This window comes from Sabethes cyaneus, chromosome 2 (assembly GCF_943734655.1).
Source record: "Sabethes cyaneus chromosome 2, idSabCyanKW18_F2, whole genome shotgun sequence".
NCBI lineage: Eukaryota > Metazoa > Arthropoda > Insecta > Diptera > Culicidae > Sabethes > Sabethes cyaneus.
Window position 1 is genome coordinate 95,617,666 of NC_071354.1, and position 27,242 is coordinate 95,644,907.

Here is a 27,242-nt window from a genome sequence, read left to right on the forward strand (position 1 = left end):
CCACTAAAGCTGTTGTAGAAGGACCAAAAGGGATTGGGTGGACCCACAAGCAGAGACACTTGTACGCATTCCTGGATTATAAGAATTTCCTTCCAGCATTAGGATCCTTCCATATAACAATCAATTTCGCTGCACCAGCTTTAACTCACGTGATGGTTTGTTTGTTCGAAGAATGCAACATAAATATTGTTTCAGACCTTCAGGAGTTTCCTCCTCGTGATTCCGGTTTACTCCTCACTCCATTCTCCAGTCTTCCACTCATATGATGCCACTGTATTCATGAATTTATCATATAATGCATATAATGAATTTATCACATGAAATAAAATGAAATTGATATGGATAGAAATAGAACGAGCTCACCAGCAGTCCTTTGCATCAGATATAGTTGCATCATAATGATGCCATCATTTGAGTTTCGATCAATCCTACATGTACAACAATCCAACAATATCCATGTACATTTTTAGCAAGTTTTACGGTCAATGCTTCTATTGTATAGTAGGGTTTTGAAGAGCTAGAACGAAACAAACAATTAGAATATATGTTGGGGCTTACCTATCAACGGGGCCGGGTGGATCAGCCGTCTGCCCAAAAGTACAATTTTGATATCAGGCAGCCGGGATCGCAGCATCGCACCTCCTAGCTTAGCTACTCTTAAGGAAAGAGCATTACCGGGTATGACCACGTGAAGGTGCTAGATAGGAACTTAGGTTGGCTAGCGATATGTTGGACGCATCTTCATTGTCGTCCCCCTTTCATACCCTTGTTGGCGTTTTTTGCTACTTCCTATAGAATTAACTCATTAAACTCTATGTTTCTTTTGGATCAACTAAGAAAAAACAGCCGATATGTATTTTTTTTATTTTTGTCTCGCAATGAAACGTTTTGAAAAAGGCAAATGCTAGGTCTTACAGCAGGTTGGGTATAAGGTATAGAGTGTTTTCACCACTTCATCGTTCCGGAAAGGTTATAGAGTTAGACCCAGAAATGCTTAAACCGAGAGAAGGGGGTGTTTCGTTTTCGCAACGCTCTGACAGAAAATGATATTTTGAGGAGCAAATTCTGGAATTATGAGCTAATCGGAATTAAGGTAATGAATCCTCTAACGAAAAATATCATCTCATGCACAAAGTCTTCCAAAATCAAAAATTACTTTTTATTTCCACCTATTCATTATGATTCTGCATTATCTTCCTTAACATAGTAATAACTAGAATCCTTCAATTGTTGCTGCTCCATTTGCTCGTCAATCCAATTTCTAAACTTTGCTACGGCGGTATAAGCTGCTGGAACTCCCGGACGTCCACAACCTATACCCCAGGACACCATACCGACAAGGTAGACTCTATCGTGGACTATGTCATCCGGAATGGGGAATATAACCGGTGAACCTGCATCTCCTCGACAAGTGTCTACCAAAGGTTCTCCTCCTGCGCACAGAAAACTGTCATGAAGTTTGAACTTAGAATTCCCTAGTTGTCTTCGCATAACGCGCTCACACTCAGAAGGTGAAACATAGGGCAGGTCAAGACTTTTCAGGATCTGTTGAGAGTTATTACGATTCGTTGGTGTTACTCCCCATCCAGCTGCTGTGACATATCCATTATCAATTTCGTAATCTTGTGGAGGTAAACAAATAGATTCTATTGTGCTACTAAAATCAAATCTATCATTCAAAAAAATAAGAGCAACGTTGTTCACCAAAGACGTTGACTTAAATGCTGGATGTACTTTTATCAAACGAACCGTTTGCTCTTTGTACGGTTGAGGCTCATTCAATGATTGCATGTCCCATTCACCGGCTCGAACAATCAGTGCATCATATTTCGTTTTATAAGCATTCAAACAGTCGGCCGTCGTTAGAACCACTTCTGGGTCAATAATGGTTCCTCCACAGATAAATTTGCTACCAAATCTCGTTTTGGCGAAAATTGCTATTACCCAAGGAAACTCGCCATATTGCGATTCTCCATTCTCAGCTCCGGTAATACCAAAATGAACACCGTCCATATTGCGGTAACCGCAATTTCTTGCACTGTAGCTAGAGCTTGAAGGCGTAAGCTGATTTATTTCACGATCCGTTGAGCTCTCTGATGCTTTACTCTGATAGCAGCAAACTTTCTTTTCTCCACAATCTTCGAACTGTTCGCTGGCAAAATCCGCGCAATCGTCTGCTAACCGGCACAGTCCTCCATTATCGGAACAGATGGCGCGTTCAATATCAGGCAACTCAGTTTGTGGACTTTCCGTTGCAATTGGTACAGGTTGGACTGTTGGCTTAGGGTGGACTGTTGGCTTGGGTTCGTCAACACTTCCGCAGCAAGTTAAACCCTCACATTCGTTTCTTCGATCAGTGTATTTTGCACCATGACAGTTTCCTTTTTCCGTACACTTTCCTCTTCCGTTGAAACAGGCCTAAGTATAAATGATTATAATTTTAAATCGATTTTCATATTTGCTTTACTATTTGTAGTTTTGTACCTTTCCGTCTGCCGGTGCTTTATCTGGAATTAGAGCGTCAACGTTGCAACAAACATAACCAGGAGACTCGCATTGCGATACGCGAATGTTGATCGAAATCTCAGACAAACATGTATTTTCTGGAACACAGCGACCACCAACGAAAGTGCAAGAATCCGAATTCGCATAATGTAGTCTGCTGGATGGACAACAAATGTGCTGGTTATTGGTACACTTCCTTCGATTAGTTTGTATCAATTCATCTCCAGTTGCCAAACACTGATCATTTGGAACACACAAACCGCCGTCACATTCGTCTGGTAATTGAACCGGCACATTTGTGGGTTGCTTTTCCTGAAACGGTAGAATGTTAGATCTCTCAATTAAGTTCTACCACATATCGTTACGGACCTTGTCTACATAGTTTTGTGGGCAACATTTGTAACCACTCCAATCACAATCGTTAGTATCCTTAAATTGGCTAAATTTGGGATCGTTAAGATCCACTCCACAATTCTCCTCCGGAATGCAAAGTCCGTTATCCCATGCGCAGCGCTAAATGGAAAATTTGATACGAAATCTTTTACTTAAAAAACAGAGGGTTATCTTACCGTTCTTTTCGAACAACATTTCATCATGTAATCATCACATTCATCTGACATACGCAGATCCAACAATCCGGAGCCATCCGTAATGATTTTTCCATTTTTGCAAAGATACGCATACACACAAACACCATCTTTAATGGACGGTGAAGAGCAAGGCTGTAAAACAGAAATTTTTGAGAGAATAGTTTCATATGTTAAAACGAAAAGGATACCAACTATATCATGCAAATGCTCAGGAAACAAAGTAGAGTTATGTGAGTGGATTAAGGGAAAGAGACCACTCAGTGTTAAAATAATCCAATGCAAAAAATATGTCATTGCGATCCTCTTCTATCGCTGGTTACTTAGGTACTGGCATTCTGCAAGTGATTCCATTCAAAGAATTTTAGTATGCAACTATCAGTGAATTATGTGGGTTTCCCCAGCTGGCGATAGCAGCGTGATCAGTCTGGGCAGTGTACTTTTGTGTCGAATACCGCGCACGGAAATGGTGCTGAATTCTACAGCAAATCACTGGAAACGCCACAACAGTAGCGTCGTAATAATAAAAATACTACAGAACATATTTCTTGTGAATTGAAGGATTTATAGGTAAAATATTTATATCGTATGAAATTGCAACGCACCTCTGTTGAATATGAATTAAAAGAATAAGTAAAATTAGTGATGATTACAACTAAGTAGTTACATAGTAAAATTTGAGTATTGTTACACTCTAATAAACCGAGCTAAAAAATAAAGAGGCATTGAATAGCAACCAAATTTTATTATGGCCATTGCTACTGCGACCAGTATGTGGATCTATTGTGGTATCGCCCAGGTGATATTTCTGTATTCCGCACTTCGTTTTTTGCAGTATCGCTGCAGAGTAAGCGAATTGCTTATTATCCATGTTTGAGTGCCAGTGTTTGCTCCTTTTGTTTTGCTACTTTTCAACCAAGAGCCAGAAAATGCGGAGACTAGTTATAACTTGCTCTTGGACAAGGTTAACGAGTTGCCAATACAAACTCAACTGCTGCTACAGGGCCCTTACTTGTCATTGATACTGGACACATCTGTTGTACCTATTTAAATCAGATATCGTAGAAGTTGTAGTGGTCAAGAAATTGCATTATTAATAATTATAAATTATGAACAAAGCTTGTGAATCTGGTCTCAACCACCGTGTATCGATCCAAGCCCTCGGATTTTCCCTTCATTCGAAAGTTATTATACGCAACTGGCTTTTGCACATAATTACGGGAGGATTATTTGTCCCATCACGCAGGAACAGAACGTAGTGTAACCCATTTAAGCATTTATGCGAAGGTGTATTTGGAGCGAGTCTTCAAAGACCTTTTGACTCTATCACCACGCAACTGGCATGCGGGATATAACGACGGCTTATGTAGAGTCACTCCACAATAAAAACAAATTTTTCCGCCTTTCTTTGAGGTATCAACGGCATCATACTCCCCGTATGTAATTGCCTGCAGTCCACAGTCAGTGGTTTCATTGGTTGAACATTGAAATCCTTAAATTGTCCAATTCCATAGTCCAGCAGGTCCTTAACGACCAGACTAGGACCGGTGATTCGTACGTCAATCTTTGCTACGTTGACAGAAATGCTTGTCCCATATAAAGAGCATTGTTGCAGCAGGATGGCTTTTGGCCCTTAAAGCCACCAAACAAAGCTAATTATTCGGTGAATGTATAAAATTAAGCAAAAAATCATAGTCGAGTCAATATACTAGCAGTCGCTGGTATCTTTTATTCTCCTTTATGGGATTTGTTAACAGATCTGTGACTCGAGAACAAAACACGCAATTTGATTGACTTGAATTTCAGAATCTTGGTCACGCTGGAATAATTCATAGCCATGCTCCAGTATATTAGTAAAATATTTACATCCCTATTCTGTACTTTGAACGAGCTTCCTGTTTAATATTGCGCAATACTTCTCTATTGGACGAAATTGCGGATTCAGCTCCTTTGGAATGTACTGGACTCCATTGTCGTTGTATCATTCTCCTTACTGTAATGGTTATGGCCAAAACGTAACTGGACCGTCACGGGACATAATGAACGGTACAATCCGTTTGTTGAGACCGTTTTGTATACTTCCGATTTCGTGATCTTATCTGTCACAAAAACGCTGGTTTTTGCTACAGGAATCAAGAATTTGTTCGCGAACTCATCTACAAAAACAAGCTTGAATCTGCTCGGAACCTACCCGTAAACAGGAGTGTTTTGGTATTTGACTCCTGGGTTTTGGTTAAAATCGGGTTTTGCGTAAGTTTCATCGGCGAGTAATCCAGCGCATTTCGTCAGCACCTGGTCGTACAGCTTACAAACCTGAATTCTGGTTGTCTTCTTACTCGGTAACACCACGGAGATTGATTTGCCGCTCAGTACAGTCCAGTGTCAGCATTCAGTCTTTCACCAAATCATAATCCGAGATGTCGGGATGAGTTTTAACCTCCGAATGGGCTTCAACTTTCAGTTGACTATCAAGGTATCCACTCTGACGCTTTGTTTGCACATTCTAGGTATTCGTATAGGAGTTTACCACGATACTCTTAGAATAATCCAGCAGGTTTGCTACTCCCCGAGCAGTTTTACCAGCTCGTATATCATCATGAAAGATTGGAGCCAGTAGTCCGTCCCTGGCCCCAACAAACAACAACGCAAGGATGGAATAGCCGTCGTCGGCAGCAGCCTAGAGCATGGGGTGGCATGAGCTGTTTCAAGCAGTCGTTTCCATTAAACTCGATCTTGGGCTACTCGTCGCCAATTTCCTACTCGTCTCAGAAGTCGTAAATCACTTTCGACCTAGGCGAGTCATCTTGCACGCTAAGCCCCCCTGTCCCTAGTGCTGGTGGGGTTTTTGAAGAGAACGAATTTCACTGCACAGTGGTTCGGCATACTTGCAATCTGGTTGACCCAGCGTAACCTCCCAACTTTCGCCAGCTGTACGATGGGAATCTCTACCAGTAGTGCCTGCAGCTCGTTGTTCAAACGTCTACGTCACTTTTTGCTTTCCGTTTGTACTCCGTCAAAAATAGTCCGCAACACCGTTTAGCGTTTTGTATATCGTCAGTTTTGTGCGGCGGTGTATGCTCCATGTTCGAAGCGTCTTGCGAAAGGAAAAGTATCCCCAACTTCCAGCTTGATGCATTCAATCTCCTTGCTCGTATTATCGTCGGCGATGACCAGCGATTCTAAATCTGTAAACTAATTAACCACGTCCAGCACACCGCCGTTAATAGTCACTGTCCGTGGTAGGTGAACGTTGGAGTCTCTTTCTGTCATAATTTTGGTGTTAGACACATTATTTAAATTATTTATTATTATAGTCAACAGATAATGACAACTATCTAATTCAAACATATATGAACTAACCTAGCACAAACATCTTTTAAAACAACACTTATTGTTTTCTCAAGACACATTAAAAACAAATACTTCGTAGCAGCTATTAAGAACTGGCAAAGGCTGGCAAGGGTGAACATGTGCATTCCATAACCTCTGTTCATTAACTCCTATTCCTACCTCCACGAGGTGCCGGCTGGGGTACGCAACTTCGGTTGTCGTATGCTAACAGTAAAGGGGGCACAGTGGCTCCCGCCCACATTAAGATGGCAGCCCCATCAGCGGGGTAAGGGCCTTAGGTTAACAGCCTACTGTACCAGAACATACAAAAAGTTACCGAAAATGAAAGAAGAAATCTCTCCGGATTATTGGCAACGACCTTTAGCATGAAAACACGGACACGAATCGGAACATGGAATATACTGACCCTTGCCCAGCAGGGCAAGCTGGCTCAACTTGCAAAGGAAGCTAGCCGCCTGAAGCTTGAAATCCTGGGGCTGAGCGAAGTCCGCTGGCCGGGTACTGGCGAACACAGGACATCATCCGGGCAAGTCTTGCTCTACTCTGGCATACGAGGTGAAAATGCTACTCGAGAAATAGGAGTTGGATTCCTACTGAGCCCAGGGGCACATGATGGCCCTATTGGTGGGAACCAATAAATGAGCGAATAATCGTTGCCAGATTCAGAACACGGGTTAGGAACCTTACGGCACTCCAGTTCTATGCGCCAACAGATGCTGCCGACCTGCAGGAGAAAGAGAGTTTTTACAGCTAGCTGAACAGCGTGGTTGAGAAAATCCCGAAGGGGGACATCCAAATTCACATGGGCGACTTCAACGCGAAGATTGGCTCAAACAACGCGGACCTTGAACGCGTCATGGGACGCCATGGCCTAGGAGAGATGAGCGAAAACGAGGAGCTGTTTACAGAATTCTGTAGTAATTACGACATGGTCATTGGTGGATCGCTCTTCCCCCATAGACCAGTACATAAATTCACGTGGGTTTCCCGCGACGGCCGAACAGAAAACCAAATCGACCACATCTGCATCAGCCGGAAATGGAAAAGGAGCCTTCTTGATGTACGCAACAAACAAACGTGTCCAACGACGGGAGGAGAAAGTTGGGTGCCGCTACGACGTCCGCCGATTGGAGAATCCTGAGGTGAAAAGGGCCTTTGTTAAACAACTTGAATCTCGAGCCTCGGAGTTGCCACCTGGTGGAACCGTCGAAGAGCAATGGACCGGCATCAAGAACGCCTTCATCACGACCAGTAATGAAACCCTCGGAAAAGCGCGCAATGGGCGGAGGGAGTGGATTTCGGATGAAACTTGGAGGAATATCGACGAGCGGAGAGAGGCGAAAGCCGGCATTGAGCGAGCGCGGACCAGATCGGCTAAGACAGCTGCCCGTCAACGATACGCCGAACTGGAGAAGGCTGTTAAACGTGCTTGTAGGCGGGACAAGAGAGCCTGGACTAACTCCCTAGCCGAACAAGGAGAAAACACCGCTGCCAATGGTGATATCCGTTTATTGTACGATATTTCTCGCCGCCTTAGTGGTGCCAGGATGAATACAAAGATGCCGCTAAAGGACAGAGCTGGTCAGCTATTGACTGACCGTACAGAACAGCTTAAGCGATGGACTGAACATTTTGAAAAACTCTTCCGAGTTTCAAATGTCAGAGAACAACAAAACCAGCAGCGTATGACGCCTACAGTTCGTCGAATCAATCGCGTGAACTCGGAGCCGCCATCGCTGGATGAAATTGTAGCAGCCATCAAGAGTATGAAATCCAATAGAGCGCCAGGGATAGATCGTATTTCAGCCGAAATGCTCAAAGCTGACCCATCTTTGTCAGCCCAGATGATACATCAGCTTTTCAGCAATATTTGGGAAACCGCAACTTTTCCGGTGGACTGGATGCAGGGCATATTGGTCAAAGTCCCTAAGAAAGGAGACCTAACGGAATGCGGTAGCTGGCGTGGCATCACGTTGCTCTGTATTACTATCAAAGTACTCTGTAAGGTAATCCTCAACCGGATCCAGGAGAAGATCGACGCTACTCTCCGGCGGCAGCAAGCTGGATTCCGTGCTGGCCGATCATGTGTAGACCATATCACAACGCTCCGCATTATATTGGAGCAGATCAACGAATTCCAGGACTCTCTTCTGCTGGTGTTCGTTGACTTCGAAAAGGCGTTTGACCGACTCAATCACGAAAACATCTGGGGCGCACTTAGGCGTAGAGGAGTTCCAGATAAGCTAGTCCATCTCATCGAGGCTCAGTACGAGGCGTTCTCGTGCAAGGTTTTGCACGACGGCGTCTTGTCCGACCCCATAAGGGTTACTGCTGGTGTGAGACAGGGCTGCATTTTATCACCGCTTCTGTTTCTCATCGTTATGGATGAGATATTAGTTGGAGCAATTGACAGTAGACCGAATCGAGGATTGCCTTGGAATCCTCTAACGATGGAGCAGCTAAATGACCTCGACCTAGCCGAACAAGTTGAGCAGGTAGCCGCCTTTCAATATCTTGGTAGCCAAACAACGCCTGATGGTGGTACCAAGACTGATATAGCCACACGGATCAGGAAGGCCAGGGGTGCCTTTGCAGGTCTGCGAAACATTTGACGCTCAAACCAGATCACTCTACGTACGAAAACCCGAATCTTTAATTCAAACGTTAAATCCGTACTGCTGTATGCCTGCGAAACGTGGTGCGTCTCAGCGGAGACAACGCAAAAACTGCAGGTATTCATTAACCGGTGCCTGCTATACATTATTCGTGCCTGGTGGCCTGATAATTGGATATCCAATGAGGAACTCCATCGTCGGTGTCATCAACGGCCGATAGCCACAGAAATTCGTGAACGTAGGTGGAAGTGGATCGGACACACCTTCAAGAAAGGAGCGAACGAGGTTTGCAGAGCAGCACTCGACTGGAATCCACAAAGACAGCGTAGAAGAGGCAGATCCAGAGGCTCATGGCAACGGAGCTTAGCCAACGACATCCGGGCTGTAGACGAGAACCTGTCCTGGCGACAGGTAAAAGCCATGGCGGGTAACCGTCAGCAGTGGAGATCTCTGATTTCATCCCTTTGTTCTGCCGGACCGGCGGACATGGACACATAAGAAGAAGCTGTTAAGAACCCGGCACATACTAAGCACTGGTTCGTGTAACCCATTGTTAATTCGGCACCATTCGTCAAAGGTCTCCAGATCCCGTTGCAAGAAGTCATTCGTCATTAGGGCTTTTATTGTATAGTACATTTTGAAATCCTCAGCATAAGATAATCTCAAACATTTGAAGATCAAGTCCACGTCATTCATATACAGCCCAACACGAACAGTCCCAAATGACTGCCCTGGGGAACACCGGAGGTTACTGCGAAGGGTGACGTGACGATACGTGTTCGTCGATTTTGACTGACATAGTTCTGCCGATGAGTTAGGAGCGAAGCAGATTATCGAGAATGCCCAATATGTGGTATTTAGAGATGGCTATCTTCGAAGCAGCAAAGTTTACGTCGGGTTCAGCGAATAACGAGTTCTAGTCCAAGTAAACGAAAAAACTATTCATAGGCTCAAAGTCTTCTTTGTAATAGTCGTAATAGACGGTTTCAGCATTGTCTAAGAAGCGATACTCGGGTTTCAAATCCAGTGTCAACAATAAAGGTGGATGATGCCTGTAATGCTTGACAAGTGGTGTTGGAGCTTGTAAAATAGAACAACGTTGCACTAATTCTTCGCTTACGAAGCACAGGTTAAGCAAACGGATATTTGCCTTTAAAATACCATTCAGCTGCCTCAGTCCGGATGTTGAATTGTAACCGAATCCACCCAGGCATAGTCTTCCCAAGTTTTTTAGGCTAGTTCTCTTGCTATTGGGGATAGACAACGTAACAAAAACTAGGAATGCACCTTGTAGGCGGCGTTGATCACCGTAATACCACGGTAATTATAGCAATTGAGTCGATCGCCCCTTTTATAAATGGCGCAAACCACAACTCGGCGTGTTCGGGATGCGAAGATTATGTAGAAGAAAAAGTATGCTTGTGTAATTGCTAAAACTCCATCAATTCTACTCTTACCAAATATCTTAGATGATGGGACACAACACAATTCGTCTATTTACGGTTTTTTGTGTGGAACTCATTAAGATATACAAATGCCTAGCTACTTTTTGTTATTGAAAAACCTTTTTCAAGCGCGGGTCGGTAAATGAATGATCATAAATGAGCTAAAACCACATTAAAAGAGTGTGGGTGAGATTTAGTTTAAGCACACAGAACACACGATTGTTGTTTTCGCAATGCTTGCTATCCTTTATTTTGGCTAAATGTTGCGAAAACAATACTACCGAAAGGTTATGGATGTGGCATTTCCATGTTTTCTTTTTAAAATAAATCAAAAACGTAAATTTAAATTTACGGCGATGAAGTTCACTGTTCAAATATTAAGTGATTTCCATTCTTTCAATTTGTTCATATATTGTCGAATACATCGCTTTTACACGTAAATGTAATAGTCATGTGGAATGCTGCGTTGCGTCAAATGTTCGTCAATCCAGTTTCTGAATCCTGCGACGTTTACATATACACCGGGAATACCTGTTTCACCACATCCAATGCCCCACGCTACTATTCCCGCTTGATAATAGCGATTGACCGTTCCTGGGATTGGACAAACCAGAGGCGATCCACCATCGCCTTTACAGGTATCCTTTCCAGGTTCGCCACCAGCACAAATAAAGCTCTTGTTCAATATGAATCGCTTTCCTAGTCGAGTGGTCCTAAGCGCCTCCTGGCATTTAGCGAATGCCATTATCGGTAGCTCAATTTTCTTCAAAATCACTTGGTATTTGCCATCCTTTCCGAAAACGTCTTTACCCCAGCCAGATGCAAAACAACGTGACAAATCGAAATTGTAATCCTGAGGAGGTAAACATGCAGTATTAACAGTGTCGATAATTTCCGCTGGCTTATTGAGGAACAGTAATGCGACATCGTTGAACAATCCTCCCTTGTAAAATTTATCATGGACAATTATATCTTCAACATTGCGATCCTGCAAATAATACGATCATTAGATGCTTTAAACCTTTAAAAAGTGTGATAAACGTTCTACCTGATGATCATAGATTTCATTTGTAGTCTGGGTGTCCCATTCACCCAAACGGATTTTAATCTCATGTGGTTGTTTATTCTGAACACAATGAGCTGCAGTCAGCACTACGCGGGGATGTATCAGTGAACCACCACACTGGTACACATTGATAACCTGATCCAGGGCCTTTTCTTCCTTCAGAATAGCGACCATCCAGGGAAATTCGCCGTATTCGGACTCACCATCGTTATTGCCCGTAATTCGGAATCCAACACCGTCGGCATTGCGAATTCCACAACCTTTGTTTTCTTGCGAAGGTACAAGTGGACTTTGCGTAACATCTGGAAAGAATACCAACTAAGCTTTAGAAAATAGCATGGACGATGCTAACTATACAGAAAGAGGAATCAGGCGGATGCTGAGATAATATTAATGATAATCAGATATCGTGCAATCGATCACAATATTGCATAACCCCATGCATCAAAAAGTGAAGTTTACTAACCGTAAGAGCTACCTTGAGAACCTCCATGAGTGTATTTACCGGAATGTTTCTCATTGTAATGCCCACCGTATGCACCAGATGCATATTGATGATGTGCCCCACCTGAAGTTAGATCTTTCTGTTTCGTGGTCGAGCTACCTGTGCTCTTTATTTGGTCCTTGGTAACACTTCCTGTGCCAGATACAACTGTCCCAGACCCATAGCCAACATTCGACGGACCGGTACCATGAACTACTTGGTGATCAGAACCAACACCCATTGCAGAACCTGCACCGGTGCCAGCCGTATTTCCCTGACCATATCCAGTGGTTTGACCACCAACTACAATGCCGTGCGGAGAACCAGAAATTGATCCCGGAACTTGGGTTATTTGCCCTCCTCCCAGTCCACTACCAGGTTGAACTACATTAGCTCCGCTAGAACCCACTCCATGCACTTGATTAAAAGAACTTCCCGACGAAGTTCCAGAAGATTCTCCCAAACCAGAACCTCCAAATCCTGTGCTATGACCAGCACTACCGGATCCAGGTAATTGACCACCAACAGCAGTTCCAGAGGTCAAGCCAGAATTTGATCCAGAGCCACCGGTTTGAACCAGGTTGGATTCAATTGAACCTGATCCATGCGCTTGATTGAAGGAGCTTCCTGATGAAGTCCCGGTGCTTCCATGAGCTACACTGCCGGATCCAGTTGACTGACCGCTTTGTACCGTACCAGAGGGTGTACCATAATTAGTTCCAGAAGCTTGCTGCTGTACTCCACTGCCTTGCTGAACTAAATCAGACCCACTTGAACTTGATCCATGCGCTTGGTTGATAGAACTGCCTGATAATATCCCAGAAGTTTTTCCTGATCCTGTGCCTGGATGACCTACACTACCAGATCCAGTCGATGGACCGCTTCCTACAGTGCCAGAGGGTGAGCCATAATTTGTTTCAGAAGTTTCAGTTTGCAATCCACTGCCTTGCTGAACTACATTAGATCCACTTGAGCCTGATTCCTGCGCTTGGTTTAAGGAACTTCCCGACCCATATCCAGTAGTTGCTGTGCCTGCATGACCTATACTGCCGGATCCACTTGGCTGACCGCTGACTACGGTACCAGTAGGTGAGCCATAAGTCGGTCCAGAAGTTTGAGATTGTAACCCACTGCCTTGCTGAACTACATTAGATCCACTTGAACCTGATTCATGTGCTTGGTTAAAGGAGCTTCCCACCCCGGAGCTGGTAGCTCCGGTACCTTCATGTCCCACGCTACCAGATCCAGTCGAGGGACCGCTTCCTATAGTTCCAGAGGGTGAGCCATAATGCGTTCCAGGAGCTTGAGTATGCAAACCACTGCCTTGTTGAACTAAATTAGATCCACTTGAACCTGGTCCATGCCCTTGGTTGAAAGAGCTTCCCGTCCCAGAGCCGGTAGTTCCTGTACCTGCATGACCTACACTGCCGGGTCCAGTCAGCTGACCACTTCCTGCAATTCCGGAACCTTGAGTTGGAAACCCACTACCTTGTTGAACTAAATTAGATCCACTTGAATCTGGTCCATGCCCTTGGTTGAAAGAGCTTCCCGTCCCAGAGCCGGTAGTTCCTGTACCTGCATGACCTACACTGCCGGGTCCAGTCAGCTGACCACTTCCTGCAATTCCGGAACCTTGAGTTGGTAACCCACTGCCTTGTTGAACCGATCCATTTGAACCAGCTCCATGGGCCTGGGTTACAGAACTTCCCGATGAGGTTCCAGAAGTTTTATCCACTTCAAAACCAGAAACTGCTGCGCTTCCATGACCTACGCTTCCTGACCCAGGTGCATGCCCACCTACCACCGTTCCAGGGGATGAACCTGGACCTCCAGTACCAGATTGAATTAGCTCAGATCCGGTTGAACTCGATCCACTTGCTTGTCCAACAGTTGAGCCTTCTGAACTTTTGCCAGAACCAGGAGCTACTGCGCTCTCGTGGCCCGCACCAGTGGGTCCAGTTGATTGTCCACCTAAGCCAGTACCAGTAGGCATACCAGAACCAGAAAGTTGGGCTCCCTGCACTCCATCGCCAGATTGAACTACATTAGACCCAGTCAAACCTGATCCATAGCCAGAAGAGCCTTCCGTTGAGCTTCCAGAGCCAGCTGCTCCCGCAGTTTGATGACCCGCGCTACCGAATCCAGCCGGATGTTGTCCTGCTCCGATGCTGGAGCCATAGATAGATCCGGGAAATTCTGGTTTTTGCACTCCGTAACCAGGTTGTCCTGCTGGGCCTGCCCCTTGTGTACCACTCATTGACGACGCAGAGCTACCAGATCCACTCAAAAAGTTTCCACCCTGATTAAACGTCTGGGAGAAAGATTGGGCTGACGAACCCGAGAAGGAACTGTCCTTATATTGAGAGAACTGCTTAATACCACCGAACATATCTACAAGCGGATTATGGCCATAGCCTCCACCACCCAAATGATCACGACAAGGACAATTACCGGGATGTACTCCACCTCCGACTCCAGTAACAGGACCGTGAGGTGGTACATCGCCTCCACCAACTCCTCCAACTGGGCTGGATCCACTCCCTCCGGTGCCAATTTGATTACTTCCTTCACCTGAACCACTTCCGATGCTTCCTCCACCGGTTGAACCTGTTCCAATGCTTCCTGCACCTGCATGGCTTCCACTGGCGGTTCCAGTTCCAGCTGAACCGTCACCCACATTTCCACCCCCTGTTTGACTGCCGCCTGTAGCAAATCCTCCAATGGGCTCGCCTTGTAAATTTTCATGAGTGGGAGATACACCTGGAATAATTTCCCCATGTCCTGTTCCTGCTCCTTGATCAACTGATGATGGCGGCTCTACGATTTCGTCCTCTCCGCCATCGGGAATTCGACAACACTTCAAAAGATAATGTTCACATGGGTCTTCCGGATTGAATCTAGAATGTAAAAAAACATTACGATCTACATTGTACAATAAACAAAACTGTTTAACTTGCCTAATATCTATTATATTTGAGCCGTCTGTGTTAATTTCGCCATCTCTACAGAGATGTAGTTTCACACATTCGCCGTCCGGACATTTCTAAAGAAAAAAATAAACAACAAAATTTATAATAGAGTCGGGAAACAGCTATATGTCAATACTTACGATAACCTCTTCCTCCGAATGAACCAAGGTCAGACTGAGCGCCAGAAGTAATCCTAACTGGAGAGTTCGCATTCTCCTTGCGATGCGAAGCTACACTAAACGAAAATAGAATATCAGTGGAAAGTGCATTCTGAGATGCCGTAATCTGTTATTCGCGATAACCTTCTCTGCTTTGCGAAAACAGTTTGATCGTGACTTCAGTGAATTTCGGGTCCCCAAAAAAATAGGCCAGTTATGCGATTAAACCGGCTATTACCTCATTCGCAATCGCAACAGTAGTGGTCTGTTTTGCAGTTGAATGATTGTGCAATCATCACATGGCATTACGAACGGATCTCTAATCGAGACTCAAAGTACAGTAAATTAATTTAGTTTGACCGTTAAATAATTTATGAAATTAATAAAAATAAGTCATGTACGGTTTCACTAGGTCAGAGAGCTTCCCTTTTTGAAGGAAGCATAGAGTACAGTGAAAAAATATTTTTGATGTAGACTAGGGCCACATATCTTAAAGATTACATTTGTTTGTATGGAGAAAAACCACAAAATGTATGGAATAAAGTGTGTGCCGTAGGACAAAAAATATGTTAAATGTATAAATAAACATTTATTTTTCCACTGGCGTTGCCACTGTTGCTCAAAATGACACACACAAAATCAAGAAAAATGAAAAGGGTTGTGCTAAGGTTGAATAGGCAATGTGCATTGGCGTTGACTAGGTTAGGTACTGAATAAATTTTTTAACGCCTTTATACTAGGTATTTACAGCCAAAATAGAGTAAAAAATAAATATAGCATGAAAATAATATTGTATTTTTCCTGAAAAACTAAAATTATTGTCTATTGTTCACGCTTAGCATAAAACCATGAATTTTCGTATCTAGTGTTCACATGTTGAAAGTGGTTTGCATTTTACCATATTTTTGGAAGGCGAACTATTTTATATGGCCAAAGCTTGTGCTAGAGATAGAATCGGGGAATGTCAAATTCGACATCTTGTCTATTTTTCCATTCCATGGACTCTACTAAAAAAATTATAGAGAATTCAAATTATTAGAACAACATATCAATGACATTAACGAAGTAATCAGACCGTATGCAATTGTGTCGTCTGTGCTTGGGAAGTTCAAAAATCATGACGAAAATTTAATTTTACTCTTCATCTCGTTTGTCTACAGCTGCACTGACATTAATCAAAAAGCAAACTGCTTTCCAACTATCCAATTTTATTCCGTTCCATTTGAACATGTTTTGTTCCGCTTTTTAAGCTGCAACCGACATGGCTCTGATAGTAAACAGCTCGTGTCACGGGAATGGGGTTGTGCCAAAAACCAATGTTTGTAAAAATATATTAGATCTACGAAAACGGAGGGCTCAAATTCATTATTTTGTACAACATAACAAAATGATATAAAATTCGTTCATAAAATTATGCGTATAATGGAACTAATCCGATGAAACAACTGATTTTGTGTGAGAAGGTTTATATTATAAAAAAATTTTGAACTTTGCGGCAAAAAATTAGTTGTAAGTTTCTTGGGTTTCTTGGGTAAATACATACATAATTAGAATAATGTTTCTTATAACATTTATTCTCAGCTTTTCAATGGGGTGTTTGAAATTAAAATAGTTGGTGCGATGCCATGTTCAGTAGATTTACTAATAAATTCCAACATGACACCAAATTTTGCACTTTAACTATACACCTAAGCTAAAATAAACCTTGTGGCAATAAACTAAATGTTATATTTATTTATACAACATTAATACTAAATGGTATGTAAATTCGATTAATTACTCTCAGCGAAGAAGTTGTTTGCAATACGCTAGAAGCAATATATAGCCTCCCGTCGATTTTTATGATTTCCTACAGTCAAAATAGTCGCGAAAATCCCACTTTCACCTCACAATAACGGTGCAACAGTTTCAAAATAAAATAGTTTTAAAAAAATTCCCTCTACCGTTGCCACAAGGTCACAAGGTTCAGAAACGATGCCGCATCGAAAACTTGTTCGATTCCAACACTAACTGGGTTTACCAAGTTTGAATGTTATTCCGGTTCTACACTTTTACGTATTTAGCCTGTTTTTTTTTTTGGCCTGTCGTTCAGTATGAAAAATCACCTCCTTATGAATCAGGATTTTACCTAAGCAAACACTGTTTCACCGGAAGTTGTCGAATACTTCAATCTTAATAACAGAAAGGCACCTCCAGAAGTTAGTCTCAGATATAAATACTGACTGTGACTGACCGGGCAGTTCAACAATCCACTAGTGACTAAAGTTAGAATAACTGCTTCCTCACTGAAGTAGCATACATGTCAATCGGAATCATGGAAAAACCACCGATCGTTTCGTTTGATTGTATTCTTCGAACACGACCAAGTTTCTGCTATCGCACAACGAATGCTGATGAGACGATGATGCTGAAGGAATCGAGTATACGTCGTGTGTGAAGAAAGAGAACAGATGATATTCAAATTATTTGAATAAATATGCCAAAATACTGATGAGTACAAAGTTTATTACATCTCTACAGTTTTACGATATCACATTTTTGCCCAACCATAAGCAAATCTTATGAACAAAAAAATAGTTACGGTTTTATTCGCATTATGACTATCAATGTACAATGACAATTGACTGTCCTCCTTTATTTAGGAGAGACCAAATTATTATTTCATTCCAATATCGATAAAAATTCGCTTATTACATTATTTTTGTATAATCTATATACCTAGTATTGCTAATTCATTAAAAACAAAATTAAGCAAAGTGGATGTATGCCTTCCTCCTCCTTTATTATAACTCATTTCTTTTTCAACCACTCTGAATGTACTGATACAATGTTGTAATTACACCTCTAACTCGCCTGTACAATAAAATAAAAACAACAAAACGTGCCATTAAATCTATAACTTCACCATAATCCCCCTCATAGTGCATACCTGTTAGAAAACTACAGGTATCTTTACCGTGATAAACACTTGAATGCACTCGCACTGATAATGACTAGAATCGTTAGCTGTTAGGATATGACTGGATATGACTTACATGCTCATGAGGCTCAGGATTGCCATGGCAAAACAAAAAAGTGAACCAAAAAAGAAGGAAGAAGATTAAGTCACAATCTCAATTCCTCTCAGTGAAACCAATACAGCTGAGAGTTTGAGAGACACACTGCTAAATTAACCGTGCAGCGGGGTCCAGGCATCGTCGAAACAAATAGATAAATCTGACTTTCTGTTACCTTCGCTTCATACATGAAGCGACTTGCTTCATTTGTTTAACAGAACGTTTCAAGCAAGCAAGCTTCAGTTGAAGTTGGTGTCTGTTTCAATTGACGGCAGAAAGTCAGTCACGATTTGTCGACATTGACTAGGTTAACTTTAATATGCGTTGCATTGTAGGAAATGTTACTCAAATTCAATTCATTTGCATTCATAGTTGCTGGCCAACTTCTGAATATTTGAAGAAAAGTACAAATGAAAAGTTGAAACCGAGAGTCATGATGAAGTGAAACCCGTCTCACTGACGCTGACTGAAGCCAGTCTGAAAGCGAAGCGGTGCTGCGTCAGTTAAAACCGAAGCATCACTGCTTCATTGCTGTGTGACGCTATGCCATTGAAGGTGACGTTGTCGGGCCCTGGTCTCCACTGTTCGTTCAGGTTCTCTCCGAGATGTTCACCGATCCACTCATCAGTCTTCCGAGAGTACTCTGCAGCAACTCCTTACGCTGATAACCGCCGAATTTTCAGTCGTATCTTCCTCGTTGGTTTCGATTTGAATACGTTGGACAACCGGGCGCGGATCTTGCTTACTACGAGATAATGGTCCGAGTCAACGTTTGGTCCCCGGAAGAATTTGGGGTTTCGAGGGAAGGCCCCGTTCCTGTGAAAATTTGACCAAACTTCGTGATTTTAGTCATGACCTTGAAATGCGGTCAAGCATATATTAATACTTTTTTGAAACGATGGTTCTACAATTGATAGGGGGCCTTCCCCCGAAACCCCGCGCTAAGAATCGCGGCTAACACGCTGACAGACGAACAGCGTTCACACGCAGTTAAGTCGCAAGGGCCTGCATAGTGTCGTCGTCCCGCCAGTAAACACAAAGTTAGATTAAACTTCTCATTCGGTGGTTTCTACAGTAGAAGGAGGAAGAGGCACAATTTGTGTCTAAAAATAGCCCAACCTATGTCGCTACATTAATAAGGGGGATTGTGCGGTCTCGTTTTGTCCTGCGCCTCTGTGGTTCATAGGTACACGGGTACCAGCGAGCCACACGCCCTCGCGGGTGTTGTGGGTTCGAATCCGGTTATAATCTCAGATTATAGCTTGGTTCGACCCATGCACATGCACCTTCCAGCATTGGACAAAAGGTAGAAGTCACAACGACAACTTGTTAAGCGTAGCTACCTATTACCCCCCCCCCTTCCTTTCCACTGTTTCCCCTCTATTCCCAAAAACTCCTTCTTCATTACTTTCCCTTACCATCCCTTCATCAATTGTAGAACCATCGTTTCAAAAAAATATATTATATAAATGAGCGCATTTCAAGGTCGCAGGTATTCATGTAACACAAGTAACTTTCTAATGGTTTTCAAAAGTTTGCGTACAATATTGTTTCTGCTAATTAGTTTACTGTCAAGAAGAATGTGTTACAGGATTTTTAAAGACTGCTTCTGGCACTCTCGCATCGAACCCTTCTTTTCTCTCCGCAAGACGCTTCGATCAAGGAGCATACGCCGCACTAAGCTGACGATGTACAAAGCGCTAATCAGACCGATAGTCCTATTCTTCAGCAGACGAATTTCTCGCCGGATCTCTTCGAGATAGGGAGCCGGCTCGCTGTTATCGTTTGTAGGCACTCTGAGGTTAACTTCCGTTGCGTCTCCTATAGCTATATCGCTATATATTGAGGTGCTCATCGAAATACTGCTTCCACCTGCCGTCCGCCTCGCGCTCGTTTGTGATTAGATCCCCTCCCTCGTCCCTACACATGTCAGGTTTTGGTGTGTAGCCCTTATGAGTTTGGTTCACCTTCTCATAAATCTTGCACGTGTCATTAGCCCAGAATAGTTGTTCCAGCTCCTCACGATCTCTGTCCTCGTTCTGGCGCTTTTTCCTGCTCAGGATCATGGTCAACTCATTCCGCGCTCGTGGATACTTGGCCAAATTCTCTTACGTGGATATGCTTAGACAGATTTTCCAAGCTCTTTTTTCCGCTTTATTGCTTGGTGGCATTCCCCGTCAAACTGATCATTTCGTGCACTCGAGTCTTCCACTCCTAGCACCGCGGTTGCGGCCTTGTTGACGGCCGAGTGTAAAATACTCCATCCGTTTTCGAGGGTCGAAGCATCTAGCTCCACAGAACAAGGCAGAACTTCATCCAGTACTCGCGCGTAGATTTCGGCAACTGGTAGGTTGTTTAGCTGCCAAATATTTAACCGAGGAGGGCGGCTTTGTTGCAAGGTATAAACCGTCGATAGTTTTAAGCGCACGTGTATTGCTACTAGGTAATGGTCCGAATCGGTATCCGCACCCCGTAGGGAGCGTACGTTGATGATGTTCGAGAAAAACCGGCGCTCGATGAGAATATGGTCGATTTGGTTAAAAGATCGTTAGTCAGGTGATCTCCAGGTGGCTTTGTGAATATCTTTGTGGGAAAAGGATGTGCTTCTGATCACCATGTTTCGGGAAGCTGCAAAGTTGATGCATCGTTGGTGTCGGTGTGTAAGCTATGGGGCCCGATCACCGGTCTATACATTGCTTCCCTGCCGACCTGAGCGTTCATATCCCCGATGACTATCTTGATGTTTAATCGTGAGCAGCTATCGTACGTTGCCTTCAGCTGCGTATAGAACGCTTCCCTCTCGTCGTGTGGACAATATACGTTTAAGATGATGTAATTGAAGAAACGGCCTTAAGTCCTCAACACGCACATCCTCTCGTTGATCGCTTTCCAGTCCATTACGCGATCCTGCATTTTGCCCAATACTACGAAGCCCGCTCCCAGCTAGTTGGTCGATCAACCGCTCTGGAAAAATTGGGCTATGCCGCCACGGATCCTGTACACCTTGTCGCCTTTGCGACAGATCTCCTGCAGTGCCACAATGCCAAAATTTCGGGGTTCTAACTGATCGAGCAGCACCCTGTCGCCACCAACGAAATTTAGCGATTTGCAGTTCCAGGCACCAAGTCTCCATTCCATGTTCTTTGTCGCGTTAGTTCATGCCGAATGTTCCGAGTAACGGAGAGCTACATAGTTGAGAATTTTCAAAGATTATGAGAGATACAAAACGATGACGGTTTTATTGTTATTCAAAGGCGCATTCAACAGAAATATACTTGTGCTACAGTTTTGGCTTGGTGTATTTTTATTATGCATTGATCGATCGATCGATCGATCGAGATCAGCTATGGCAGATTATGCACTACTACGGATTTCCGGATAAACTAACGCGATTGGTCAAGGCGACGATGGATCGAGTAATGTGTGTTGTTCGAGTATCAGGGGCAGTCTCGAGTCTCTTTGGATCTCGAAGAGGGTTACGGCAAGGTGATGGGGTTTCATGTTTGTTGTTCAACATCGCTTTGGAGGGTATGATAAGAAGAGCGGGTATAGACATGAGTGGCACGATATCCACGAAGTCCGTCCAGCTTCTTGGTTTCGCTGACGACGTTGACAACATTACACGTACCTTTGAGAGGATGGCGGAAACGTACATCGGACTGAAAGCTGAAGCCAAATGGATTGACTTGTCATTAATGTATCGAAAACAAAATACATAAAAGGAAGAGGTTCTAGAGAAGTGAAAGCTGACCTCCCTCTCCGGATTCATTTAGACGGTGATGAAATCGAGGTGGTAGAAGAGTTCGTGTATCTGGGCTCACTGATTACCGCAGACAACGACACCAGCAGAGAAATACAAAGACGCATTATGGCAGGAAATCGTACCTACTTTGGACTCCGTAGGACGCTGCGATCGAACAAAATTCGCCACCGCACGAAGTTAACAATCTACAAGACGCTGATTAGACCGATAGTCCTTTACGGCCATGAGACATGGACTATGCTTGTGGAGGACCAACGCGCCCTTAGTGTTTTCGAACGGAAGGTGTTGCGCACCATCTACGGCGGAGTGCAGATGGAAGACGGATCGTGGAGGAGGCGAATGAACCATGAATTGCATCAGCTGCTTAGGGAACCACCCATCGCTCATACCGCAAAAATCGGTCGCCTGCGATGGGCTGGGCACGTCGTGAGGATGTCGGACGACTGCCCGGTTAAAAAAGTTCTCAATAACGATCCGACTGGAACGAGAAGGCGGGGTGCGCAGCGAGCAAGATGGATCGATCAAGTGGAAGGCGACCTGCGGACCCTACGTAGACTACGTGGCTGGCGAATTGCGGCCATCGACCGAGGGGAATGGAGACGACTTCTTCGTACAGCAGAGGAAACCACGGCCTGGAGCTGATTAAGTAAGTAAATAAGCATTTCAAGGTCATGACTAAAATCACGAAGATTGGTAAAAAATCAAAAAATTCTGGCTATAGCCCCCCTAGAAATGAGCGCTAGTTCCACCAATGCCTTTAATATGCCCCGTGGTGGGCCAGTTTCGTTTTGGTCAGATATAGCCAACTGCCACTACAGCAAGGATATGCTATAATGGTTAAACCAGGCTTCGCTTTATTTTTGCTCGTTTGATTAAAACGGCTCAAGCAAATAGAATTCGAAAATGTGGTGTATCGAGCAATTCTAGAGTTGATTACTATCTACGATATTGTTGAAGAAAGTATAGTTTCATCTTTTGTATTTATGCCGCCATGGGACTGTTACCCCGTTGCCAGCCAAAAGAATGTTCTTTTTACTACCAACGATATTGTAGTGGATGGTATTTTTCAGTCCGTCAGAAAAACAAAAAACAAAGAAAGAAAAGAAAAGAAAATCAAAACTAAATGGACGAAACAACTCGTTCGAAATAAGTCTAAAATAAAGAAGTTAAGATCCATCTGAGTACGCAATAAGGGTGAGCGACTCATATGCACTTTTTATTTGAACTTTTTTATAGCAGAGCCAATGCCAGCATCAATAGGTATAGCTTTTTTGTTCTACAGCCCGGACTCGATTATTCGGGTGTTTACTTTTATTTTCAGCCGGGATAATCGAATCATGTTTCTGGTACTAAATTTTTTTTCGAGAGTCATGTTTTTTGACTTGTTGACTTGTAGGTGTCATAAATGTATTTCTAGTACACTCAACCCCCGCTAATATGAAAAACAGCTCGTTCAGATTGGGCGAGTTCATTTTTAATCTGAATATTTGGTACCGCCATCCGGGGTGACATTGGGCCACGGGGGTGAGATTGGGCCAAAAACCAAAAATGTTTATTTGTGAAAATTTATTATATCTGTAGAAACTGGTGACTTAAATTCAAAATGATGATGAACATAACATATTTATTCATAACTTAGAATGGAACACAGATAATATTAGCAAACTATTTAGCCTAAGCAGGGTTTCAAAGTTCGCGATCAAAAATACGCGGAAATAACGCTTGTAAAAAATGTCCCGCATAAACCAACCCAAACAAGAAATCGCATCAACTTGCTATCTTGAAGGTATATAAACTAATCATTTACAATGTTTCGAAAGGTTATTATGTGTTGGATAAGTTTTGATTACGAAAATAATATTTTTCGAAACTTTGTACTTTTCGAGCTTCACGGGGATGAGATTGTGCCAAGCCATAATGATCGATCCAATTTGTGGATTTCACATACACAACAAAAATACGTCAGTATACACCAGCACACTCACATTCTTTGCTATTGAGCACAATATTTTGACAGATTAGATAGCATCATCCATTTTGGAGCAAACTGCATCATAGGTCTGCTAAATAATTTAAATTAATTTTTACTTTTTCTCTGGAAATTTCAGATACTTTGAATAAACACTCTAATATAAGACGAATATATTATACCGTGAATAAACTGCCAGTTTTAAGGAGGGGGGAGGGGGGTAGGATAGGCCACATGTTCTGCGGCCGCGGGTTCTTGAACGAAGTAATGGTTACTTTTGTTAAATAATCAAATAGATATGCTTCCTTAGGATACACCCTTTCATATATCTCCCCCTTGTTAACCCTAGAAATGCTACTGGCTATATAAAGGCTGTCCATTGACTACGAACTCATTTTTAGTTATTTCAGACCTCCTCAGGTTATTTTCGTTCATACTTTTTGTATGATGCGTTGTTTTTGGCCGACCCCCTGCCCCTGATAGTCCGCTTAGTTCATGGATGGCCCCAAATGAACTACTTTATACTGATCTTTATGTGTATTGTTTATAAACATGCTAATGTTCACTGTTTAGGTTTTTAGCCTAACTTTATGTTTTTGGCACAATGTCACCCCCTAGAAGGGGTGAGATTGTGCCAAAGTTGATGCACTTCCAGTAAAATTAGGTTTCATTGTAACTAGACCATCTCTACGGTAATTGTTAATTGAACAATTTAGTATATATTGGCAGCTTCGAAATCAACTTAGTTCCTAAATTGTGTGTATACTGAGCTAAAGAACAAAAATATATACTTTTTTGGCACAATCTCGCCCCGGATGACGGTAACTCTATTCATTTTCACACACGCGCAAGACGCGCACCCTATGAACTTGTTGTTTTGATTTGACGAAAACAAACGTTTTGAAAACATCTCAAACATGCGCGAATTCTAAAGGTTCGGTTTGTATAATACGAAATTGGCTCGGCAGTTAGAAAATTCCTTTCTTACGATTTTTGTCACTACTGATGATGATGGTTGATCGTGATGATGGTGATGATGATGATTTTGCTGATGATGATTATTTTGATGCTGATCATATGATATTGTGATGGATTTGTTGATGATGATGATTTTGTTGATGATTATTTTGATAACGATTATGATTATGATGACGATGATGATGATGATGATGATGATGATGAATTATAAATCATACCACGAAAATTAAAAATTAAAAATTGATACCATTATCTGCATTACTCGCTGACAAAAATATACAGGTAAGGAATTTTATATCTTTAGGGATTAGGGATTAGGGAGGTCAATCAGTATTTCTGATGCTAGAATTATTATCTATCGTGAAAACTATGATATTTGTGTTTAAAATAAATTATTAAAAAAATGATTTTTTTTTACCCGGATAATCGAGCCTAAAAACCTAGATAATCGAGTCCGAACTGTAATAAGAAATAATTCAATTCAATTCTCAATTTTCACGCCACATTTAAGATCAATGAAAGTCCAGGGATGTTCATTATGTAATTATATTTCAACTAAATTTGCATCTAGATAAATATCATATTTTCTATTTACATTTTTTGAGAATGTTTATCTTACTACCTTAAAAATTGTGGGTGCCACTATGTTAAATAACATAAATTATATCAAGTTATCTTGCTTGATTTGAAAAAATATTAAATTAGTCAGAAAAATATTTATCCTCGTGTTCTAAACGATATCAATCATCACTTTTATGTTTATCATTTAGGTCCTACTTTCAATTTGGATGACTTTCAATGAATCAGTAGATACTTACTTTGATCAAGATTTCAAGTCATTTAGAAGCTGGCATTAATTGATTGCCGCGAACAAAAAACTTCTTTCTTATTATTTGCCTTCACAAACTTCTATTTATCACATGAAAGGACTAGAATGGATAACTTATCAGATAGTATTTGATCTTGCATTAGAACATTACTGATGTCAGTTCTATTTTTGTTGGTTAATTCCATGCAATTTTGTGATAAGCAGGAGATCCATCTCTACTTGATAATTGTTTCAACTACTCATTATTACTTGGTGATATTCATAATTGGACCAGATATAACTCGATGCAATTAGAAGTTAACCAGTCAGCTACCATTTAGTATTAAGAAGTAAAGAGTAAAAATGTTCTGACTAGTTTGGCCTCGAGGTCTAACACACCAGTCGTCGTATGTTCGAAACTCGATTGGAAGAGGCTATTAGAGTAGATGATCGATAAAATCGCAACACTAACGCCGCAATTGTTCTGCATTCTTGAAGTCTGTCGAATAAAAACAGAAGGTCAACTTTCGAAAAATAGAATGCTGCTCTTACTTTACATACTCATCGTTACGTTAGTAAAAAACTAGAAAAGCATCAGGCCGCAAACAAATTGTTTGTAACATCCAGCACTACCTTAGCATTCCCATTTCACCTGTACAAGTTAAGTTGCTCCTGCAGTTCATCTTCGTCCAAATTAGAATTTATGCAAAATTCTTCGTTTTGCTTTTTTAGTAAGCTGTATATGGCAGCTAGTTGTACTTTTTCTATCCTGAAAACAATTAATTGAATATCTATACATAAGTCCATAACTATTTCATCAATCAATTCCAACTTACTCTTTTTCTACCTCTTTCTGCTCTTCAGTTAAGCTGTCTTCAAGGGACCTTAACTTTGCCGATTTAAGTTGCCGAACAGACTCAATTCTCATATCGCTAGTATCACTACTGTCACCGTCTTCATCAGTGTCACTTAAAGCAACAGATCGCTGAAAACATTAGAATAAACAAGTTAGGTAGCGATCAAAAATGTTTTCATAATTTACATGACCTTGAAACCTAGCTCGAAACTTACCTTTTGCGCAGATTCACTACATTTTTCCTCACGTTCAGCTGCTGCATTCTTCAGGCAAGAGCCAGCCCCCATGTAAATTGTTAGTAGAACTATTGCAACCGATGTTACTACACTAAAGATATAAAAATACGATAGATTACTGAAGTAAATTACCAAATTTTCCAAGTAATTCATAGTTTAATGATACGCAAGCGATGCAAGTGATTTGTTTTGTATTTTATCTCACGCTTTCATAAGGGTGTTTCACGTTTCACTTATAGTCAGTGATGCCTTCTATTTTATTTAAATTAAAATTAAAACTATGTACGCAAATGATTAAAAGGGCATTGGGTATAATTTCGAAGAATTCGAAAATTTTGGCTTAAAGTGGAACAGGTTCAAAGAGTTTTTTATGATTGGATGACAGGGGATTTTTTG

At 42.2% G+C, this 27,242-nt stretch overlaps 3 protein-coding genes across 4 annotated transcripts; all 3 read right to left on the reverse strand.

Moving 5' to 3' along the window:
• Positions 1-1,164: 1,164 nt before the first annotated feature.
• On the reverse strand, positions 1,165-3,393 carry LOC128735053 (transmembrane protease serine 2-like). The gene is made up of 5 exons (XM_053829522.1): positions 3,288-3,393; positions 3,075-3,227; positions 2,875-3,018; positions 2,485-2,817; positions 1,165-2,418 (listed from the first exon to the last, which is right to left on the reverse strand). The coding sequence occupies exons 1-5, from the start codon at positions 3,387-3,389 to the stop codon at positions 1,177-1,179; spliced, it is 1,974 nt and encodes a 657-aa protein (XP_053685497.1). The 5' UTR covers positions 3,390-3,393; the 3' UTR covers positions 1,165-1,176.
• Positions 3,394-10,754: 7,361 nt separating this feature from the next.
• On the reverse strand, positions 10,755-17,424 carry LOC128733911 (uncharacterized transmembrane protein DDB_G0289901-like). Of its 2 annotated transcripts, none has more exons than XM_053827780.1 (6): positions 17,309-17,424; positions 15,163-15,252; positions 15,011-15,096; positions 12,036-14,950; positions 11,552-11,871; positions 10,755-11,491 (listed from the first exon to the last, which is right to left on the reverse strand). In XM_053827780.1, exons 2-6 carry the CDS (start codon positions 15,232-15,234, stop codon positions 10,934-10,936), a joined length of 3,951 nt encoding a protein of 1,316 aa, XP_053683755.1. In that variant the 5' UTR covers positions 15,235-15,252; positions 17,309-17,424; the 3' UTR covers positions 10,755-10,933. The 2 variants fall into 2 exon arrangements, with proteins under 2 accessions (XP_053683755.1, XP_053683756.1); XM_053827781.1 differs by having other exon boundaries at positions 15,163-15,257; positions 17,309-17,420.
• An 8,146-nt stretch (positions 17,425-25,570) lies between these two features.
• Positions 25,571-26,999, reverse strand: LOC128737673 (uncharacterized). Its single transcript, XM_053832364.1, has 4 exons — positions 26,826-26,999; positions 26,591-26,739; positions 26,316-26,523; positions 25,571-26,253 (listed from the first exon to the last, which is right to left on the reverse strand). The coding sequence occupies exons 1-3, from the start codon at positions 26,997-26,999 to the stop codon at positions 26,403-26,405; spliced, it is 444 nt and encodes a 147-aa protein (XP_053688339.1). The 3' UTR covers positions 25,571-26,253; positions 26,316-26,402.
• Between the last annotated feature and the right edge of the window lie 243 nt (positions 27,000-27,242).